Source organism: Sceloporus undulatus, chromosome 2 (assembly GCF_019175285.1).
Source record: "Sceloporus undulatus isolate JIND9_A2432 ecotype Alabama chromosome 2, SceUnd_v1.1, whole genome shotgun sequence".
Taxonomy (NCBI): Eukaryota; Metazoa; Chordata; class Lepidosauria; order Squamata; family Phrynosomatidae; genus Sceloporus; species Sceloporus undulatus.
The window spans coordinates 231,477,565-231,500,523 of record NC_056523.1 but is presented as its reverse complement, the minus strand read 5'-3'; the positions used below and the strand labels follow the sequence as shown (position 1 = coordinate 231,500,523).

The window sequence follows — 22,959 nt, the reverse complement described above, 5'->3', positions numbered from 1 at the left end:
CCCTTTTGTATGCTTTTAAGCGATTTTTGCTGTAGTTGCCAATAATATAAGTAAGTAATTAATACTTAATAAGAAGTAATGACTAATAATAAGAAATAATAATTTTGGCCTGAAGAGCAGGTATAAATAAATAAATAATAATAATATTAGGGCTGAAGAGCAGGGTATAATATAATAATAATAATAATAATATAATAATAATAAGAATATAATAATAATTATTTTGGCTGAAGAGCGGGGTATAAATATAATATTATATTATTATGGCTGAAGAGCAGGGTAAAATAAATATTATAATATAATAAATTTGGGCTGAAGAGCAGGGTATAATAAATATAATATAATAATAATAATAATAATAATAATATAAAATAATAATATTTTGGCTGAAGAGCAGGGTATAAATATAAATAAATATAAATAAATATAAAATAAATAAATATAGAATAATAATAATATAATAATAATATAATAATAATAATAATAGCAGCAGCACCGCAGGGGACAATGAAGCGGAAGCCTCCCCCGCCCGTTTGGATTTGAAGACCGACCGGGGAGAGAAACAGGGATCCGGATCCGGAGGGAAAGACCAAAGGGGTGTGAAACTATAATGATACGAGGAAGAGGGCCCTGGACAGAGCATCCTTGAGCAAAGCCTAGGGACCAGGAAAGGGTCGTTTCCGTTCAGGGTTTATTATGGGAAGGTGGAAGAGGCGAAGGGCTGGAGGGAAGGAGGGAAGGTGGCAAGTTCAGAGAGGAGGAGAGAAAGTGGCAACTGCAGAGAGAAGGAGAGAAAGTGGCAGCTCAGAGGGAAGGAGGGAAGGAAGCAAGTTCAGAGAGAAGGAGGGAAGGTGACAGCTTCAGAAGGTTGAGGGAAAGGAGAGAGGGTGGCAACTTCAGGGGGAAGAGAGACGTTGGCAATTTCAGAGGTGGGCCAGGAGGGAAGGAGAGACGGCCGCAAATTCAGATGGAGGACAAGAGAGAAAGGGAGGAGGTGGCCACTTCTGAGGGAAGGAGAGAAAGCAGCGACTTCGGAAAGAAAGAATGTGCAAGTTCAGGAGGAGGACATGAGAGACAGAGAGTAGGGGCCACTTCAGGGGATGGGGAGCAAGTGGCTACTTCGGAGAGGGAAGGAGAGAAAGTAGTAACCAGAGGGAAGGAGGAAGGAGGCCGCTAACAGAGGGAGGACAGAAGGGAAAGAAAGAAGGTGGCCACTTGAAGGGAAAGAGAGAAGTTGACAACTTCAGAAGGTTAAGGAGGGAAGGGGAGAAGGTAGGTGGCCACTTTAGGGATGGGACAGGAGGGAAGGAGAGAAGGTGGTGAGTTTCAGAAGGAGGACGGAGGGAAAGGAAGAAGGTGGCAACTTCAGGGGGGACAAGAGAGAAGGAAGAATTTTAAGAGGAGAACGGAGGGAAGAAGGAGGCAAGTTTAGAAGGAGGACAAGAGGGAAGGGGAGAAGTTTCCACGTCCTTTCCTCCTCCTGTCCTCTCCCTCTTCCAGTATCTTCTTGGTAACTCCCCCCCCTCAATCTCTCTCTCTCTCTCAAGATGTTTGTGATCATCTATAGAACCATGTAGTAAATCCCAGAGTAAATAATGATCACATGTAGTAGCAACAGCCGTCAAGATCAATAGAACCTGCCCCTCCTCCTGAATGAAAACAGAGGAGCAAAGGTTACCTTCCGGAAATAATAATATTGATCAGAGGAAATAGGGTTTTTTCCCCCGGATTTCCGGCCTCTGGATGGGGAAATGAATGGGGGGGGCAGTTCCTCCATGGAAAGCAATCTGGGGTGTCTTTCTCTCTTGTTCCCCCCGGAAAGTCGGGATCCCCGTTGATTTCTATGGCGCGGACCAGAGAAAGGAAGAAACGGGTGACAAGGAAGGCAGCCTTCTGAAAACGGATCTAACCCTTCAGGGCCCTTAAAAATAATTCTTAACGTAAAAACTATGAAGAGGGGGGGGGGTGTTACCTGGAGGAATCGTTGGCACAGTTTTTTTCCGAAACCTTGGCGTCGCAAATGACATTCCAGGAGGAGATGCCCGAGGAGTCTTTCAGAATTAAAAACCCGTGTTTAAAGAAAGGTTAAAAATAAAGAAAGGAAGGAGAAAAAGAGGGAAAGGAAGAGGGATCAGTCCTTAGAGAAGAGATGGGTGGAATGAGAAAATAGGAGATGAAAGCGTGGAGGGCTAGAAGTAGCTGGGGAGCCGGTCCTTTCCTGGAGCAATGGAGGCAGAAGAGGAGAGCATCCTGGCAGCAGCCACAAAAGGGCCTCCTCCTCTCTGCCTCCCCTCCTCCTCCGGAAAGGAGGAGGCTCTCGCCCCGTTCTCCTTTGGAGGAGGGGGACCAGGGCAGGAACCTCCAGGGATCCCTCGATCCCTCGGGGCTGGTTTCCTGGATCCCTCGCTTTCCTCCCCGAGGATGGAAAGACAGCGCCGGCGCCGACGCCTCAAAAACAAAAGGGAGAAGAAGAGGGGGGGAGAAGAAGGGAAGAGAAAGATGAGAAGAGGAAGGAGAAGAAGAAGCAAAGGGAGGGAAGGGAAGGGGTTGGAAGGAGGAAGAGGGACAAAAAAGGAGAAAGGAGGAGGCTGGAGGAGAGGAGATTAGGAAGAAGAAGAGGAAGAGAAGCAGGAAAGGGAAGAGGAGGAGGAAGGGAATAAGAGGAAAGGAAGAAAAAGAAGGAGGAGGAGGAAGGGGAAGAAGAGAAGGAGGAGGAAGGAGGAGGAAGAAGAAGGAGAATAGAAGCAGCAGAGGAAGAGGGCTAGAAGGAGGAAGAGGAGGAGGGAAAGAAGAGGGGAGAAAGGTGACGGGGAGGATTGGGAGGAGGAAAAGGGGGAGGAAGAAAAGCAGGAGGGGAAGAGAAGAGAAGAGAAGAGAAGAAGACGAAGAAGAAGGCTAATAGTGGAGGGGAAAGAGGAAGGGGAAGAAGATTAGAAGGAGGAAAAGAAAAGGAAGAGAGGCAGGAGGGGGAAGGAAGAGGAGGAGGAGGAGGGTTAGGGAGGAGAAGAAAAGCAGGAGAGGGAAGAGGAAGGGAAGGAGGAAGAGGAAAAGAAATAGAAGCAGAGGGGAAGAGGAAGAAGATTACAAGGAGGAAAAGAGGTGGAAATAAGGAAAAGGGAAAGAGGAAGAAGAAGAGGAGGAGGAGGAGGAACGAAGTAGAGAGGCAGGAGGGAGAGGAGGAGAGAGAGGAGGAAGAAAAGCAGGAGAGGGAAGAGGAAGGAGAAGGAGAAGAATAGATGCAGGAAGAGAGAGAAAGATGAGAGGAGGAGGAGGAGGAAGACTCTTCTCCGCCGGCAGCCGCTCAAACCAAGGAGCTCAAGGGGCAGTGGAAGAAGAGGAGGATTAGGATTATAAAAAGGAAGAGGAGGAAGAGGAGGAGAGGGGAGAGGTTTAGAAAGGCTGCGGGGCGGAGCTGGGGCTGCAGAGGAAGAGGGGGATGGCGGAGGGAGGCGGCCCTGGGGAAGCCCTCCAAGCCCGGCCCTTCCCTAGAAGGCTGACTCCCCCATGGCCCCCTCTGCCTGGGAGCCATCCCTTCAAGGTCTGGGATGAGAGTTCCGGCATGGCAGGATGGGGTTGGACTGCATGGCCCTTGTGGCTCTTCCAACTCTATGACGGCTATTAAAGGTGGGGGGAGTTGAGCAGTTAACATCTTTCCATGCCCACTGCTGACATGACAAGAAAAGTCTGAAAAGGAGAACAATTTGCACATAACTCAGGACACATAGGTTGCATCCGCACTGCAGAAATAATTAGTTCGGCACACCACTTTAGGAGCCATGAGGCTCAATGCCATGGGATTCTGGGAAAGTGGTCCCAAACGGATTATTTCTGCAGTGTGTTTTGGACCATGGTGAAAGGGATCCGTTTTTTTCAGGGAGGGAGGACGTGGTGTCTGTCTATATGCCTGGTGATGAAATTGTCCTCTGATGTCCCACCTGGCAGTGTGTTTGACCCTGTACCCAAAATGTTGCTCACACCTTTAGCCGAGACATAAGGTGCTGTTGCTGCTTACTCCAAAGGCACAGGAGAGAAGAGAGCCAGCCTGATGATTCTGGAGCTGGATCGGGTGCAAATGGGCCCTGGTATCCGCTGGAGTTTGTTCCAGGACACACACACCCCTCGCCATGGGTACCATTCAGGACGATGGTGTAGTAAAATGGTGATTTATCAAATGACAAATCAAGGTTGATTTTTGGAATGTTATATATATATAAATTATTATATTATATATTATAGTATTAAGCTGTGGTGGTTGAATCCGTGGACAATGAATCCGTGGATACAGAGGGCTGACGGTATATGAAGGCCCTGTGACTAAATCTGGAGCTACAGAAGTCCAGAGTCCCAGGATATTGCTGAAAACAGGCTCCTTCCAAAGGGCAAGATTTAAGGATCAGTCTTCCTGGATTCAAATGATAAAGATCTTTAGATGCCTAGGTCCTGTACAGACAGGTCAAAATAAAGCTGCTTCGGGTCACTTGGAGGCATGCTGTTTAAATGACGCACACTCTTAAGAGGTCAGAAGCTGTGACAAAAGTGTGCTCCAGTCCTTAGGGCTGAAGCATGGCTTTGGCGCAGCTTCCGACCTTAGCGCATGCATCATTTAAAGCATACCTCCAAAGTGACCTGAAGCAGCTTTTTGGCCTGTCTGTACAGGCGCATATATCTTCATATCAGTAGGCATATTATAATCAAAGTCCAAGTGACTGATGCTTTTGTCCAGAATAACACCATCCACACACAGTCTTAGCACTCCAAAGGCAGAAAAGTCCTTGACTCTGGGGGACAAGAGCCTCTCTTCCATCTGCTACACATTTGTGTATCTTATATCTTAGGGCTGAAGTGCAGTGCAGCCATTAAATTAACCTTTCATTTTTTTATTTTCCTTCAATAAAACAGAAACGCAGCGACAGTGCATGGAAACATTTCCATAACCGCAGAATCTAGGCCCCCCAAAGGGAAATAAATCATTGCCAATGTGTCAAATAAATATGTCCCTGTATACTCCAAAGCTACTGGGATGGCACTAATAATATTTAAGTAGGGTATAAAGGGAGGATATTGAGAGGACATAGGTTTGTGTTCTGTAAGAATGTCATTTTTAAAACTATTCTGAATGTTAAAAAAATAATACCAATGAAGCACTATTCTCTGAAGAGCTTATAAAAGAGATATATTAAAAAGTGTCCTCCTCCCCTCCTCCTGAAGCATCCGCAGAATCTTGAAGGATTGCCACTCATTGCTTTCTTGTCGCTGTGTCAAGTCAACTTCAACTTATGGCAGCCCATGAATGAGAGGCTCCAAGTCTCAACCATCCTGCTCAAGTGTGAAAACAGGCCATGGCTTCCTAGATTGCAGCCATCCATCTGGGATGCAGTCTTCCCTCCTTCTAGTTCCCTCACCCTTTTAAGCACTTGGTGTCTTTTCTAATGAGTCATGCCTTCTCATGATGTGGCCAAAGATGACAGGCCTCAATTTAGTCCATCTACAGTATGGACTGGGTCCGTATTAGGGTTAGAAAGGGGCGTCCCTTCCGGACGCCCCTACCCTAATACGGACGGAGTCCGTACAAAATGGCAGTGCCCGTTCCACACAGGGGCCGCCTCTTTACGTAGCGGATGCGCTGCGCCGCACATCACATGGCGCATATGAGGCTGCGAGTGCGCCATTGGCACCGCACCAGCATATATCTGCGCCGCAGAAGAAGTGCCATTTGGGGGCTTCTTTGCTCCGCGAGGGAGCCGCGCGGTTGGCTGCTGCGGCTCCCTCGCGGCGCAACCGGCAGCGGCGCAAGACCACCCATTCTGGGCGTCGCGTAACGTGCCCTTATCTTCTAGGAGAGTGAAAGGTTTGATTTATTCTAGGACCCACTTATTTGTCTTTTTGGCCCAAAGGTACCCTCAACACGCTCCTCAGGCACCACATCTGAATGAGTTGATTTCTTTCCATCTGCTTTCTTTATTGTCCAGCTCACCGACACTGGAAATACGATGACATAGACAAATCCTAAATCAATATTCAGTGACATATAGCAATAGCACATACATTTCTACTGCTTATTAGTGAACTCAGCACTCTCTAAGTAGTTGCAATCTGTAGGCCAATTGCCCCCAACCAAGCGGGATACTCATTTACTGACCTAACGAAGGATGGAAGGGTGAGTCAACCTTGGAGCCCCTGGGATCGAACTCACAACCTTGTGGCTGCAGTGCCGGCATTTAAGCACGGTTCCACCAGGGCTCACTTCATGATATAGAATCATAGATCATAGAGTGGAAGAGACCACTAGGGCCATCCAGTCCCAACCCATTTGGCCATGCAGGAACTCCCAACAAAGCATCCCTGACAGATGGCCATCCAGCCTCTGTTTAAAGACCTCCAAGGACGGAGACTCTATCACTCTCCGAGGGAGTGTTGTTCCACTTCGAACAGCCCTTATGTCAGGAGTTCCTCCTAAGGTTGAGGTGGAATCTCTTTCTGCACCGTTGCATCCATTGTTCCGGGTTCTGTTCTCTGGAGCAGCAGAAAACAAGCTTGCTCCCTCCTCAATATGACATCCCTTCAAGTATTTAAACAGGACTATCATATCACCCTTAAACCTTCTTTCTCCAGGCTGAACATCCCCAGCTCCCTCAGTCGTTCTCTCATAGGGCATAGTTTCCAGACCCTTCACATTTTAGTCGCCCTCCTTTGGACCGCTCCAGTTTCTCCAATGTCCTTTCTGAATTGCTAGTTCCTCAGATGCCCTTCCAAGTCACAGGATCCTGATTTCTTGACTGCAGCCTCCACTCTGACGAAAGATTGAGCCAAGGTATGGAAAATCTTTAACTATTTTCAATGTCTTCATTGTCTGTTTAAAAGTTATTGGAAATCACCTGTGGTAGTTACTTTGTCTTCTAACATTCAGCGGTAAACTACCTGCCTTTGCACTTTCTGCTTTGACTTCTCCAATCGTTATCCAAGCTTTTTGATATTTTGCATAGTATGGCGTCATATCCATGTCTTAAATTATTTGATACCTTCCTCCAGTTATTCACACCTCCTTCCTGCAAGATAATCCGCTTTATAAAGGATATGTTTAGCATATAGGTTAAAAAGATAGGGTGAAAAAATGCAGCCTTGCCTGAACCCTTTACATTGGAAGATATTCATGTTTCCAAATTTTGTCCTAATAATAGTCTCTTGTCCATATGAAAAATCACTTCTTGGATTGCTGAAGAACATATTGCAACAAACACTTGGCTTCACAAATCCAAATCAGTTGCTTGTCCTGTTTCACCTTGATTTCACCTATAATTAACAGGAGTTGTTTGGTGGTGTGATCAATTTCTTCTGGATTCCAGCACAGAAATCTTTCAATGTTTTTCTTCTTCTGCTCTGTAGTTGAAGCATAAATGTAGACTAGAAGGCTGTTACAGACTGTCAAAATAAAGCTGCTTCGGTCTCTTTTGGAGGGATGCTATTAAATGATGCATGGGTCCTAAGAGTCCGGAGGTCGCACCAAAGCCACACTCCATTCCTAAGCACTGGATGCAGCTTTGGTGCAGCTTCTGGATTCTTAGGGTGCATGCAGCATTTAAACAGCATACCTCCAAAGAGACCCAAGCAGCTTTATTTTGGCAGTCTGTAACAGGCCTAAGGTTATATTGATAGATTTTCCCTGAATTTTTGACTTTGCATTTTATCCTTTTACTGCTTTTGCTACATCTCTCCCTGCTATTAATGCCAACCCGTTTCTTCTTAGATTTCCATTTCACTGTGTAATTAATCTGACTCAAAATCGTTCCATTCCTGTTACATTTAGTTTATACTTACCCCACGTATGTGTGATGTTTATACGTTCTATTTCTGTTTTATATGGTCCCAAAACACTCAGCAAGCCACTGCCATGGTTTTTGCCCATTTAATCGATGTCAAGAGACGCTGTAAATGGGGTTTATTAGAAATAAAGGGATTCAGCCCGAGTGGGAACCAGCAGATTCGAATCTGCTCCTGGTGCAAGTGGGAACCAGGAGGTGGATCGATTCCGCTCCCTGTGATGGGGGGGGGGTCAGCTGCCATGGCCCTGGCCTACAGGCCTCAAAAAAGTGTCCCTTGCCCCTCCCGTACTGCTGGCCAGTCTCTCTCCTCCAGCCCCTTCCCATGCGACCTGCTTCCCAGCATCCCTGGCTTCTGTGCCACTCTCTTTCAGGGGGAAGGATGTGGGAGCAGGAGAGTAAGGGTATAAAGGGACATTTAACTCCTCCCTGAGAATCCGTAAAGGGAATTAAAATAGGTATTTCCAGTAATTTTGCCCCAAATTTCCATTGTTTTGGACGAAGAAATGGGAAAATGTTTTTTAGTCTCATCTAAAAAATGTTAGAAATTTCACTTCCGGACCATCCATTTTGTTTGTATTTCAAAATTATTTTGTTTCCCCATACTTGAGAGCGCTTTTAACCAATATTTTTATTCTAGTTGCTCCCTAGCAAATTTAATACGGTGGGACCCTTGTTATACGCTGGGGTGGGTCCCAAGATCCCCGTGGATAACAAAATCCGTGGATGCTCAAGTCCCATTAAATATAAGAAGAGCAAATGGGAAAACATGGAAAATCAAGGTTGATAGTTGAAATTTATACTTTTTTTGAACATTTTCAACCATGGATGCTTGAAATCCTTGGATAAAAAAAATCCACGTATAAGAAGGGCTGACTGTATTGATGCGCTTTCTATGGACATGGCTCTTCCTGCGCTTTTATGACTCATTAGTATCCTTCTAATTTTAAGTGTATTCAGTCTCTTCCACCACACTGCCAATTCACTTTGTATCAAAAACCTTTCTATATAGCCATATACCTGTTCCGATAATTGCCAGAACTGAGTCAGTTGTGCATTTGCTATGAAATAATGTCCACTGTCTGCTGTCTAATTTTCAAGAACAAGATACTCGTTTAAAAGTAATACAAACCTCACTATCTAATCTTTATCCTGAGTTTTGAAAGTGTTCCGAATTCAAATTAATGGGAAATGGTCTGCAGGAAGAAATAATCAATCTGTCTTATTTACCCATCTTATTAAATACTTTTGGGGCAGCAAAAAGTATATGTTCCTGCAGAGGAAGACAGTGAAGTGTTGGGGAAGGGATGGTATCCCTTTCATTATGGTGGTAAACTCTCTGTACGCATCAATCGTGATCACTAGTCAATTCCTTAGGCAGTATATGCATTCTATGTATATGAATTTTCCTCCTTTGTCTAAGCTTGAATTCATAGCCCCACTGAACACTAGCACCAATTTGTCCTTCATAAATCCATCAGTTGATTTTGTCAACGCTTTAGAGAATGGGGTCTGATTAGCAAACTGTACCCTTCTCATCCCAAAAATTATCCTATAAAAAAAAGAATGTAGTTGTACAGCAGCATCACGTTTTTAATTTTACACACCAAGAATAAACTTTCTTCTATGCTTTTGCTGACAGAGTAAAATCATCCTTATTTTCTTTTTTTAAAGAACACTTTTAGATTCTTCTAGTTTCTATCTAATTCAAGTCTTTTGTATTGAAAAAGTCTGTAAAATTAAAATCCAAACGCAGAAAGATACAATTAAAATTGAATTTGATAATAATAATAATAATAAATATTAACACAGTGCCAGTATACAAAACAAACTACAGCTGCAGACAAAAGCAGGACCTGATTACTAAAGTCAGAGCTATGGGTACTGCAGGAGAAATGTGGGGAAAGTGGTGACAATCGACCTCAATAAAACATTGGAAGGACGCATCCAAGGCTTTTGTGTCTGTAAACTAAAGTGTAGAGTACAAGCAAACAAGATGAGCTTGAACTTGATATGGGAAGATAAATATGACTTGATAGGCGTGTTGAGACTTGGTGAAATCTCCCTGATTTGCAGTGTCGCAATTGAAGGATGTATGTGTTCAAAAACAAATATTGCAGCAGAAAGGCACGGGAGTAATATCATATGTCACACAGTGCATAGACTTGCATAGAAATCAAAAGAATATGGTAGTTCTGTCCTATAGAGAGAATTTGAGTCAAAATAAATAGAGAAAGAACAGAAAGACCAGTGTGATTACTACAGACACAACAGTGTGATTACTACAGTTTACTACAGACTGTAGAACCAAGTCAAGAATTTTCCTGGAGCAAACATATTACAGACCTCCAGCGAAGCAAGAATAAGCAGTAATAAGGGTTCTAAAATGTCCTGGTCCCAGTTAGAAGAGAGATAAAAAGTAGAGAGATATGTATTTACTTGTAGATCTCTGGATGATATTTATTAGACCAACAAGGATTTTTCCTTCTCAGATTTGTAGAAGTTGTAACAAAATTTTGATTTTCCTTGCTTGCCACTGGAAATTATAATGTTTAAGGACAGAATGGCTGGTGATACCAAGACTGTGGGCTCCCTCGTTTTGGTTTTCTAGCAAACACTTGGACTTGAAACTGTTTTAATTTACGTGTGCACTATATATCCCTTGGTAGAATTCAAAGTCCTAATAAAAATAATAGCAAAAGTAAATCCTGCAAGACCCCTTCCCCATGGGGGCTAAGCTTGGATTTCCAACCAATTCTTGGCATCCTGGCAATTTGAACAAAGAGGAGAAAGGAGTGAAGGCGTTTACCATACTTGATTCTCTTACTCTTAAACAATATCAAAAGTTTATTCAATGAAGCCAAAATAGTGAATTGGTGGGAAGCAAACATGTGATTCTGGAAGTCTTGATTTTAAATCTAATCTTATATATCTACCCAAACCTCCTCCTTGAAAAGCTCATTTCAAGAAGTCAGCAAAATATCAATCACATCAAGGGGAGACATTTATTTTTTTACCTTTGCTATATACTATTTGTACTCGCTCTCTGTTTCAACCCTTTAGCGCTCTCTTTTTGTGCTCTGTCCTGGTCTCTTGTTTTGTTTTGGATGACTCATCCTGGGTTTTTCTGTTGTGAAGATTCTGCAAGGAGTTCACCTTTGCCTCCCTCTGCCACCGTTCTAAGTGTGGCCCCAAATCTGAGGCCTGTTACAGACAGGCCAAAATAAAGCTGCTTTGAGTCACTTTGGAGGTATGGTATTTCAATGATGCATGCGTCCTAAGAGTCCCAAAGCTAAGGACTGGAGTGCAGCTTTGGGTGGCTTTTGGACCCTTAGGACTCATGCATCATGAAATACCATACCTCCAAAGTGACTCGAAGCACTTTATTTTGGCCTGTCTGTAACAGGCCTGAAATAACAAAGGGATGCATTCTGGTATAAGCAGGGTAGGCAACCTTTTTGAGCTGGGGGCCGGGTTGCTGTCCCTCAGCAATTGGGGGGCGAGCCCAAAAAATAATTAAATAATTTTTTAAAAATGACCTCCCTCCAGAGAGAGGTCTGGCGGAGGAAGGCCGCCAAAGAGGCCAGGGGGGTGGCCCCACTCGGCAGCACGGCAGCAGGACCAGGCTGGGGCAGTGCCAGCCTCGGCGGGCCGGTGCAGCCCGTGGGCCGTAGGTGGCCGACCCCTGGGTATAAGCATTCTGCTAGTTTTAATGTTTTTGTCTGCTGGTGCAAGGCTTACCCGACTTGGTTGTTTCATCTCACATGTGCATATTGTTGATTTTGAATCAAATGTTTGCCAAACACTGAGCTGTTCTTTCCTCAATTTTTATTTTATTTATTGTAAATAAAATATGGCATTCTTTCCTGTTGTTCTCACTCGGTACCAAATTCTGTTAAAGAAGTCATGCTCGAATATATTCTGCTTATTCGCCAGATTATCGTAGTCCTGCTTCCTTTTTGAAAACCCTTCTAAATCCAAAGAGGCCTTTATTCTAGACCACTGAACCAACCAAGCAGCTCCAGTGTGGATCTGCGACTGAAGCCGTGAAGTCCAGGTAAATAATAATTATAGGTTTCTCTCATCCACATACTATTGATAATTTCAAACCTGAAAAGGTTCAACAAACCAGTACTGACCTTTTGAGAAGACGCTTTTTCATCCTGGTTACCCTTCTACTGTATTTTAACATTTTATCCTCCTAGCCCTTGTGCCACTTTACTTGAAGTACAAGTTTTAACTTTATATGCCAAGTAATGTTTTGACATGTGTTGCCACTGATATGTTATTAGCATTAGGTTTGCTTTTTGGCCTTGCTTGATTTTTAGAAATACGGGAAGTTTACATTTTTTTTGCTGCTATGGTTTTGTATATTTTTATCTGTATAATTTATCAAAGTGGAATGTTTTCAGCTTTTTGACTATAGTCACATCAGATAGTGATGTTTTACAGAAACATGACACATCAATAAACACTCATTCTTTCTAAACTGGTTTAATCATTTTGGAGTTTATCAGCATAAAGGAGATTCCTGCAGACCCAATGAATGGATGATGGGACTTAAGGAAGAACGTAAGGCGGAATCCAACAGAATGTTGTAAGAGTGAAATTTCCAACCATTTTGTACATATTTATTAACACACCCTGCATACTTACAGGTTTAATCATTTAATCATTAAACACTGGTCAAAAACACTGACCAATCATCAAAAAGGTGTCCGGTTTCTTTTGTGTCCATTACAGACTCGAAAAAGCAAAAGAAGCTTTTCCAATAACCAAGTGTCCCAAACTCTTTTTCACCAGTCACTTATTAGTACATTCCCTGTTTTCCACTCTCCGCTATTATAATCCCTGGATGCTGGAGATAAGAAATATGATAAGCTTACGATGCTCAGATGAGTGTCATTTTACAATAAATTGACAATAAGAGAAGGGGTGGGCAAAATGTTTACATTTGTTTTTCACAATCAGAGAGATTTGCATCAGTATTGCATTCCAAAAATCTTAAACCTGGGGGAATTCAACCACATGTGCCAAAGGAGCCTAAGATTCACAGTCTCTCAAACATTTTGGACATGTTTTTCTTTTTTCATCTCATCACCTCCGGGACATTCACAGTGTTTAGATACAATCTGCATATTTGGGCCTTAAAAATGGAATTAAATGAGCATCGCGTTTGAAATGAAGGACTCGTTCAAAGAAGAAAATGCAATTTGAAATGCTGTCGTGAAGCCCCAATGGCTTGAAGGTACACAACAGCAACAACAACAACAAATTATTATTATTATTATTATTATTATTATTATTATTATTATTATTATATCTCACTTCCTCCCGAAAAAAATTGAGACACAAAGTGGCTTACAAATGAGGGAAAAAACCGCATAAAATGTGGAATTTCACCAGCCTAATATTTAAAATTAATTACTCATTCGAAGTCGCAAGTGCAATGTTGTTGTTGTTGTTGTTGTTGTTGTTATTTATATCCCGATTTCCCCCTGAAACTGGAGCACAAAGTGGCTTACGCATAAAAACAGATATAGCTAAAAACGTACAAAAACGAGCCTTAAAATGGAATTAAACGACCATAGCCTTTGCAACGCGCCTTAAAATAATCACTCCTTAAAAGAATAAAATAAATCATTGCTGTTGTTATTGTTAGCATGATGTTTTTAATCCCACTTTCCACCCAAAGTGGCTTACAAATTTTAAAAACGATACCATTAAAAAGATTTGAAAGTGGGCGTTAAAATGGAATTAAACTAGCAGAGTTCGCGAAATACATGACTTGTTAAAAGAATGAGATGCAATTTAAATTATTACTATTATTATTATTATCATCATTATCTTACTTTTTCCTTCCAAAATTGGGACCCAAATGGCTTACACATAAAAAAAGGATACAATGAAAAACGTACCAAAGTGAGCCTTAAAATGGAATCAAACGACCATAGTATTGAAAAGAATAAAATGCAATGGTTGTGGTTGTCGTTGCTATTATTATTATTATTATTATTATTATTATTATTATTATTATTATCATCATCATCATCATCATATTGTTATCCCTCTTTTCACCTAAAATTGGGACACAAAGCTGCTTGCAAATCAAAACAACAGCAAAAACCATACAATTAACAAACGACAAAAGTGGATTTTTAAAATGGAATCAAATGCAAACCAAAGTATTCATGATGCATTACTCCTTAAAACAATAAAATGCAATTATTATTATTATTATTATTATTATTATTATTATTATTTTATCCCCTCTTTCCACCCAAAATTGGGACACAAAAGTGGCTTACAATTTTAAAAAAAAAACCTATACAATTAAAAGCATTCAAAAGTGTGCATTTGAATGAAATTAAACTAGCCTAGTATTTAAAATGCATGCCTCCTTATAATAATAAAATGCAATTTAGACTGATACTGTACTGTTGCTGTTGTTGTTGTTGTTATATTTGTATCCCCAAAATCGGGACACAAAGCGACTTGCAAATGAAACAAACCGATCCAATAATAAAGCCCCACGAAATCGAGCCTTAAAATGGATTTAGACCAATCTGGGATTTCAAATGCATGCAGTGCAAAGAATCCAATGCAATAGGAAACAGAAATGCCTCTTAAAGGAGGTGAGGGGACTCAGGTCCAACACACACTGCAGAAATAACCCACTTTGAGACCGCTTTAACTGCCCTGCCTCAATGCTAGGGAATCCTGGGAACTGTAGTTTTGTGAGACGTTTGGCCTCCTCTGTCAGAGAGAGAGAGAGCTCTGGTGCCACAATAAACTACACTTCCCAGGATTCCCTAGGGCAGCTAAAGCGGTGCCAATCTGGATTATTTCTGCAGTGCGGATGCAACAATATCCTGGAACCGTGGCAGTTAAAACTGGTGTCAGTCCGGATTGTTTATGCAGCCTATGGAATTGTGGGGGTTGTACCTAGTTGGGGTATGGTCTTAAAGTGGTGCCAATCCGGATTATTTCTGCAGTGTGGATGCAGCCTGAGTTCTTTCAGGAAAAGGCTCACCTGCTTGAAAACTTTGACCATTAACCAAAAATTAAAAGAGAGTTAAAAATCAACGAACTTAACAACAGCAACAAACAGCATAAAACTGCCTAAATGTACCCAAGGGACCCTTCTCATCCAGGCAGAAAGGTTTGGTTTAAGTAGGAGTGAAGTAGTGAAGTTTCCTAAGGGTCGTTGAGTCTCAGAGTCAAGGCACTCTCCTTGGTGCTGAAGCTGCATCAGCACTGGAGAAATAGTTCGGGCTGATCCCACTTTAGCTGCCATGGCTCAAGGCTGTGGAATTCTGGGAATGGCAGCTTGTTGCAACAGGGGCAAAACTTTCACCTAAGGCTCTTTGCAACTCCTTTCCTGGAAGCTGCACACTTTATTCTCCTTGTGGTTAGTGCTGTTGTTGCATGCCTTCAAGTCATTTTCTTTGCTTGATTTGTTCAGAGAAGGTTCCCTTGAGGCTGAGAGAGTGTGACTCACCCAAGGTCACCCCAAGAAACCCATTATAGCAATGGTTCTCAGGAAGATGTTTTGGACTTCAACTCCCAGCATCCTATATCATTATCTATGCTGGCTGGGGAGGGGCTTCTGGGAGTTGAAGTCCCATTAGGAGCAAAGGCTGAGAACCAGGTTCATGGCCTTCAAAATGGAAATGACTTGAAGGCACATAAGAAACACACACACAGCAGGCAAACCTATTGTGGGGATTTCTTGGCCAGATGTCTTCTGAGGGGGTTGATCTGAGGCTGAGAGAGTGTGACTTGCCTAAGATTTCCCCTCCAGTGGGCTTTATATCTGAGCTGGAAAATGAACCCTGGTCTCCAGAGTCCTAGTCCAACACTCAAATCACTACTCTGTGATTCCCAAACTCTGGCCTTCCAGGTGTTTTGGACTTCAGCTCCAAGAATCCCAGACCACTGTCCAAGATGGCTGAGGTATCTGGGAGCTGAAGTCCAAAACACCTGGAGGGCCAAAGTTTGGGGATCACTGTAGGCCACATTGGCTCCCAGCACACTTTTATGGGCCTTTCCTGGCCTTTTGTGAATTACAGTCTCAATGCTGGCTGAATAATGAATGGGGTGCCTTCTCAGGGTGACCAGATGTCTCCATTGCAAAGGACGACGAGGCAGCCCCAAATGTAAGGCCTTCCATTAAAATGGAGGACATGACCCAATCAAAGCTCGAAACACAGAAATCTACATTCATTTCATAGGGCTGATTCACAGCTATGGTACAGATATTGTATTTTATTATTTGCTGAACCAGATGAACTTTGTTGTTGTTAGCTGCCCTCAAGTCGGTTCTGGCTCATCATGGTGACCCTGTGGATGAGACATCTCCAAGAATCCCTATCCTCCACTGCCTTGCCCAGATCCTGCAAGTCCTTGGCCATAATCCCCGACTGAATCTATCCATCTGGTTTGTGCTCTTCCTCTCTTTCTTCTACCCTTTCCTAGCATTATTGTTTTTTCTAGTGATCCATGCCTTCTCTTGATGTGGCCAAATTACAATAGTCTCAACTTGATCCTCTTTGCTTCCAAGGAGAGCCCTGGTCTGACCTGTTCAAGAACCCATTTGTTTTGTCTTCTTGGCTGTCCATGGTATCCTGAGTACTCTTTTCCAGCACCACATTTCCAATGAGTTGATTTTCTTTTTCTCTGCTTCCTTCACTATCCAGCTCTCGCATCCATACATGGTAATTGGGAATACAATGGTTCGGACGAGTCTGACTTTGGTGCTCCATTGCATGTCTTTGCTCTCCAGTTCTTTCACAGTTACCCTTCCATTCCTAGTCTTCTTATTTCTTGACTGCAGTCTTCATTCTGGTCAATGTTTGATTCGAGATATGGGAATCCTTTAACTACACCGCGTCCTCGCCTTACGCGGTGATCCATTCTGGATCCCACTGTGTAAGGCAAATTCCGCCTATGCTTGAGCCCCATTGTTTCCAATGGGGCTCGTGCACGGTGGCCGCAGTGGCGCGGCGGCGCACGGGGCAACGGGCGCGCGCACCCATTCAATTGAATGGGACGCGACGCCCCTTCTGCCCCGTGCGTGCCCCGAAGCTTGAGCGCGTATGCTCAAGCCGCAAATGGTGCCCCTGCGTATGGCGCGGGCGCGCTGTATTTCAATTTCCTCGTTGTCTAGATTGAATTTGTGCATTTCTTCTGTGGTCACTATTTTTGTTTTGTTTATGTTCAGCATCAGGCCTGCCTTTGCACTTTCATCTTTGACCTTCCTTATTAACTGTTCCTATTCCAGAATGTCTTCTGCTAATATTTTGGTGTCATCCACATATCTTAGGTTGTTGATGTTCCTTCCTTTTATCTTCACTCTCCTTTTTCTGATTCTAATTCTGCTTTTCTTATGATGTTTTCAGCATATGAATTAAACAAGGTGATAGGATGCAGCCTTGCCTGACCCTTTTGCCTATTGGGACCCACTCTCTTTCTCCAAATTCTGTTCTGACGGTGGCCTCTTGTCCTAGGTACAGATTCCTCATCAGGACTATCAGATGTAGTGGTACCCTCATGTCTTTGAGTGCATCCCATAGCTTTTTGTGATCTATACAATGAAATGCTTTGCTGTAGTCTATGAAACTACAGCATTGGAATTCTTCGGTGCACTCCATTAACCATCGTATGTTTGCAATGTGGTCCTTAGTGCCTCTTCCTTTCCTGAACCCTGCTTGGACCTCTGGGATTTCTCTCTCCATGTTTGGTTGGCGTCTATGTTGCAGAACTTTGAGCATTATTTTGCTTGCATGTGAGATTAGTGCTATCGTCCTATAGTTGCTGCAGTCTTTCGTATCTCCTTTCTTGTGGATTGATATGCATAGCGAACATTTCCAGTCTGTTGGCCACCGCTTTGTTTTCCATATTTGTTGGCATATTTCAGTTAGCACTAAAGTTTCATCTCTCTGTGGCATTGTATCCGTTCAATTGGGTTATCATCTGTACCCGGTGATTTATTTTTTCCCCATTTCCTTTATTGAAGATTCCATTTCACTTCTTAGAATTTGGGTTTCCTCTTCATATGGCTCCACATTGCAAATATCATTCATTCCCTCATCTCTTTTGTAAAAATCTTCTGTGTATTGCCTCCAGCATCTTTTTATTTCTTCTTCTTCCTGTATTATGTTCTTTTTGACTCCATAGAGCATCCTTGCCCTTGGTTTGAACTTGACTTTAATTTCTCAAATGTTTTGATTGAGGTCTCTCATTCTTCCCTTTTTGTTGTTCATTGTAGTATTTCTCTTTATCTTTGCATCTCAGACATTACACAGTTGTGTTCATACTTTTGTTTTGTTTCTGTCTCCCTTTGCTTTTGTTTTTCTTCTTTCTATTATTGCATGAAGTGTTTCATCTGTCATCCACTGTTTCTTATATTTCTTTTTGGCCACTGTTAGTATTTTCTTGCACTCGTCCTTAATTCTGTCTTGACTTCTATCCACAGTTCTTCAGGTTCCTGGTCGATTATACTCAATACAGCGCGCCCGCGCCATATGCGGGCGCACTTTACGCGGCTTGAGCATACGCGCTCAAGCCGCGGGGTGCGCGCGGGGTGGAAGGGGCGGGGTGTCCCATTCAATTGCATGGGCGTGCGCGCACCCGTTGTGCCCTGCGCGCCGTCGCGCCGTCATGCACGAGGCCCATTGTTTACAACGGGGCTTGAGCATAGGCGGAATGCGCCTTATGCGGAGGGATCCAGAACGGATCCCCGCGTAAGGCGAGGACCCACTGTAGTTTGAATGTGTTTCTTACACTGTCATTAGATTCATCTGAAATGTTGTTCAGGTCATATTTTGGTACAATGATGGGTTTTTGCTTTCTTCTTCAGCTTAACTCTGATTTTTGTTATGAGCAGTTTGTGGTCTGTGCCTGGTCTGGTTTTGGCCACAAGGATAGAGTTTCTCCATCTTCTACTTCCAATTATGTTGTCTATCTATATAATGATGTCCAGGTGTATAGTCTTTTATCTGGTTGTATGAAGCAGCTATTTGCAATGAATAGATTATTGGCCTCACTAAATTCAATCAGATGCTCTCCTGCTTTATTTCTTGTTCTTAATCCAAGTCTTCCTACTGTTTTTGATTCTTCTTTCTGGCCAACTTTAGCATTCAAGTCTCCAATGATTAGTTTGAAATCTTGTGATGGCATGTTGTCAGTTTCTTTTTGGAGTGCATCTCCAGGAATCTCTCAATTTCCTCTTCATCTGCATCAGTGGTTGGTGCATATACCTGGAATATCGTGATGTTTATAGGTTTACCCTGAAGCCTTATTGATAATATGTGGTCTGACTTTGAGTTGTATCCTTTGTGTACTCTAGCTATATCTTTCCTTAGCATGAAAGCCACTCCATTTCTTCTTTTTTCATTTCCTAAATAGATTACTGTATAGTTGTCTGAGTCAAAGTGACTCATTCCTGTCCATTTTAACTCACTCCTAGTATTGCTATATTCATGTGCGCAATTTCCTTCTTTACTATGCCTTGATTTCCCTGGCTCATGCTTCTCATGTTCCATATTCCAATTAGTGTTGCTTCTAACTATGCTTGTTTTATTGGACATATTTTCTGTCTGGCCTCCCTCTCTCTAGTTGTTGGTTTTTGAGCTGTCTCACCTAAAGGGGTTTCTTGGTGAAATGGTCTCGCAAGGAGGTCTTGACTCCCTTTGCGCAGTGCTGACATTGGTGAACTCACCTTCCTTAAAATACCTGGTTGGCTTGCAATATACTTGGGCTGCATCTACACTGCTGAAACAACCCAGTTTGACACCACTGCCATGACTCAATGGTATGGAATTCTGGGAACCTTACTTTGTTGTGGCAACCAGAGCTCTCATGAAGATAAGGCAAAATGTCTCTCAAAACTAAAAATCCCAGAATTACACAGCATTCAGCCATGGCAGTGAAAATGGTGTCAAACCGGATTATTTCTGCAGTATGCATGCAACCTTAGAGAACTCAGAGCAAGACAAATGCTTGAAATGGTACTTTACTAGCAACAAAACGCTTGACTGAGGTCCAAAACACACAGCAGAATCAATCCAGTTTGAGACCGCATTAACTGTCCTGGGAACTGTAGTTTGTTGTGGCACCATAGGTCTCTGACAGAGAAGGCTACATATCTCATGGAACTATAGTTCCCAGGATTCCCTAGCACTGAGCCAGGGCAGTTAAAGCCGTCTCAAACTGGATTATTTCTGCAGTGTGTTTAGGACCCGAGTCTGTATTTGCAATTTATTCGTTTCCTTTGTCCATGGTGCTGAAATTAAAGTGGGGAATTAATCCTTTCAACATTTGCCTTGTATCCTCAAGCAGCCCTATTGCCTAACATGCTTGTTGTCCTTTTCCCCTATGAGAAAGAAATATGCCCTGAGTTCTGGGTGTGAGTCTTGCCTTTTGCTGTTCCTAGAAAAAAAGAACTTTAGAAGAATCCATCCTGTCCCCCTATTTGCAGTGAGGATAGGCTGCTAAGTAGATGGATTTCTCAAAGGGAAACAGCAAAGGAGGTATTCAAAGGGATCTTGTAGCACCTTTGAGATGAATTGAAAGAAAATTGAAAGAAAGAAGTTGGTAGCATGAGCTTTTGTAGAATTGAGCCTCCATTGTCAGATGCATGTTTTGGCATGAGGGCTCAAGACCACAAAAGCTGCTACCAACTTCTTTCTCTCAGTTATTCTCAAAGGTGCTTCAAAATTCTTTTTGCATACTAATTTTCCAGACTAACATGGCTCTGTCTATGAATTCTACCACCAAGCAAAGGTGGCATTACTCAATGGGCTTCTTAGTGATGCTCCAAATGGAGGGCATTTTAGAATTCCTCCTGGACAGAAGGTAGAAATGCAGAGTATGTCCTGGAAAAGGAGGACCTCTGGTCACCCTGAATGGAGGACATTCTGGAATTACTCCTAGACAGAAGGTTGAAATGTAGTACATGTCCTGGAAAAGGAAGATGCCTGGTTATGCTATGCCTTCTTTTCTTTCCTCTCCCTCCACCCATCAGATGATGCTTAGCCCAGACCAGGCCCTGGACTCGGACCACCCTTCCTCGGCACCCTCGGACCCAGAATCCTTGGAGGCCAAGGGGCTGCGGAGCTGCTGTGCCTCAGATTTGGAGGCGCCTGACGGGGAGGGCCCAGGAGGAGGAGGAGGAAGGCTGGTGCCGCACCCGCACCCTCAGCAACCACTGAGCCGTGAGGAGAAACGTCGGCGCCGTCGAGCCACAGCCAAGTACCGCTCAGCCCACGCCACACGGGAACGGATCCGCGTGGAGGCCTTCAACCTGGCCTTTGCTGAGCTCCGCAAGCTCCTGCCCACTCTCCCACCAGACAAGAAGCTCTCCAAGATCGAGATCCTCCGCCTGGCCATCTGCTACATCTCCTATCTCAACCACGTCCTTGATGTCTAGACGGGGAGCTGGAAGGGGGAAGCCCTGAGCACTGGGTCTCCTCTGCCTCTCCAGGCACTGCTGCCAGCTTTTTGGCTTTCCTGATCCTACCTGAGTCGGGTGGCCGTATTGCATCGTCTCAATTTCAGGGAAGCAACTGACAGCAGATCGCATTGCATCACCCAGCTTTCAAGGAAGCACCTGACAACAGATCGCATTGCATCACCCTGCTTTCAGGAAAGCACCTGATGGCAGATCACATTGCATCACCCTGCTTTCAGGGAAGCATCTGATGGCAGATCGCATTGCATCAACCAGCTTTCAAGGCAGCATCCGATGGCAGACCACATTGCATCACTCTGCTTTCAGGGAAGCACCTGATGGCAGATTGCATCGTATCACCCTGCTTTCATGGAAACATCTAACAGCAGATCGTATTGCATCACCCTGCTTTCAGGGAAGCACCTGAAAGCAGATCACATTGCATCGCCCTGCTTTCACAGAAACATCTGACAGCAGACTGCACTGCTTCGACCAACTTTCAAGGAAGCACCTGACGGCAGACTGCAGTGCATCACCTAGCTTTCAGGGAAGCACCTGATAGCAGGCTGCATTGCATTGCCCTGATTTCAGTGAAGCACCTGATGGCAGATTGCATTGCATTGCCCCACTTTCAGGGAAGCACCTAATGGCAGGCCTTGTTGCATTACCCTGCTTTCAGGGAAGCACCTGATGGCAGACCAGCAGGTGATTCCTTGGCTTTAAGCTCGTGCCTTAAAGGGCTTTTTGGACCCGGGCCCTTCAACAAGAGACAGAAACTGGACATGGGGGTCTCCCTTATCCCAGTGGGTTGCCCAAGGGGGCCACCACCTCCAAGAAGAGACCTAGACTTCACTGCAGACATAATCCTGTTTGGCATTGCTTTAACTGCCACAGCTCCATGCTATGGAATTCTGGAAACAAACTACCAATAAACTACCATTCCCAGAATTCCATAGCATGGAGCCGTGGCAGTTAAAGCCGTGGTGGGGCAGATTATTTCTGCAATGTGGAGACAGCACCCAGCCTTGGTAGAAGGCAGACAGCCTCTTTCCTTACAGTCACAAAATGAACAAATCACCAGACTGCCAAGTGCCCCTTTCTCTAGATCCCAAATAAACACAAAAACAAAAAAATAAAATCCTTAAAATCTGATTTACTTGTGACCTTAAACGTGTGATCCAGGAGTGCAGTTCCAAATATTTATTTTTTAATTTTAAGTTAGAAGAAGTAGACTATTTTTTCCCCCCTGAGGCTAATTTTTTACCTTTTTTGAGAGTGGTGACGATTTTGCGTTGCAGACTTTGTGCCAATTGTTTTTTCTATAGTCAAGTGTTTACATTTTACTTCTGTGGAATAACTGTCTTGAATTTGGAAGTGTTTGTTGGGAACCAGGTAGTGAGTTTCATTTTCCTCTGGTTTGTACTGCACCACTTCCCTGTTTTTAAGCGTATTTTATATATATATATACATATATCTTCAGACTTTGTCCTTGAGAATATTGCTTTATTTTGTGTGTGGAATCAGACTATTAGCACTTCACTTGAAGGTTTTTTTTTTTAATATATATATATTTAAAAATGTGTATTGTTATCCAGATCTGTAAATCTGTCTAAAAAGTATTTTGCAGACTATTTACAAGGGAAGTAGTTTTGGTTTGTCTGTCTCTCTGTCTGTGAGTGTATGTGTGTG

The 22,959-nt window shown here is 43.4% G+C and overlaps 1 protein-coding gene across 1 annotated transcript in view; it reads left to right on the top strand.

The window, feature by feature from the left end:
- The window catches only part of NHLH2 (nescient helix-loop-helix 2), a 44,541-nt gene extending 22,353 nt beyond the window's left edge, over positions 1-22,188 (top strand). The window contains exon 2 of the mRNA XM_042452716.1: positions 20,845-22,188. Within this exon, the coding sequence (XP_042308650.1) occupies positions 20,845-21,249 (405 nt within the window). The 3' untranslated portion in view covers positions 21,250-22,188. The remainder of the gene's footprint in view (positions 1-20,844) is intronic.
- Positions 22,189-22,959: the final 771 nt, after the last annotated feature.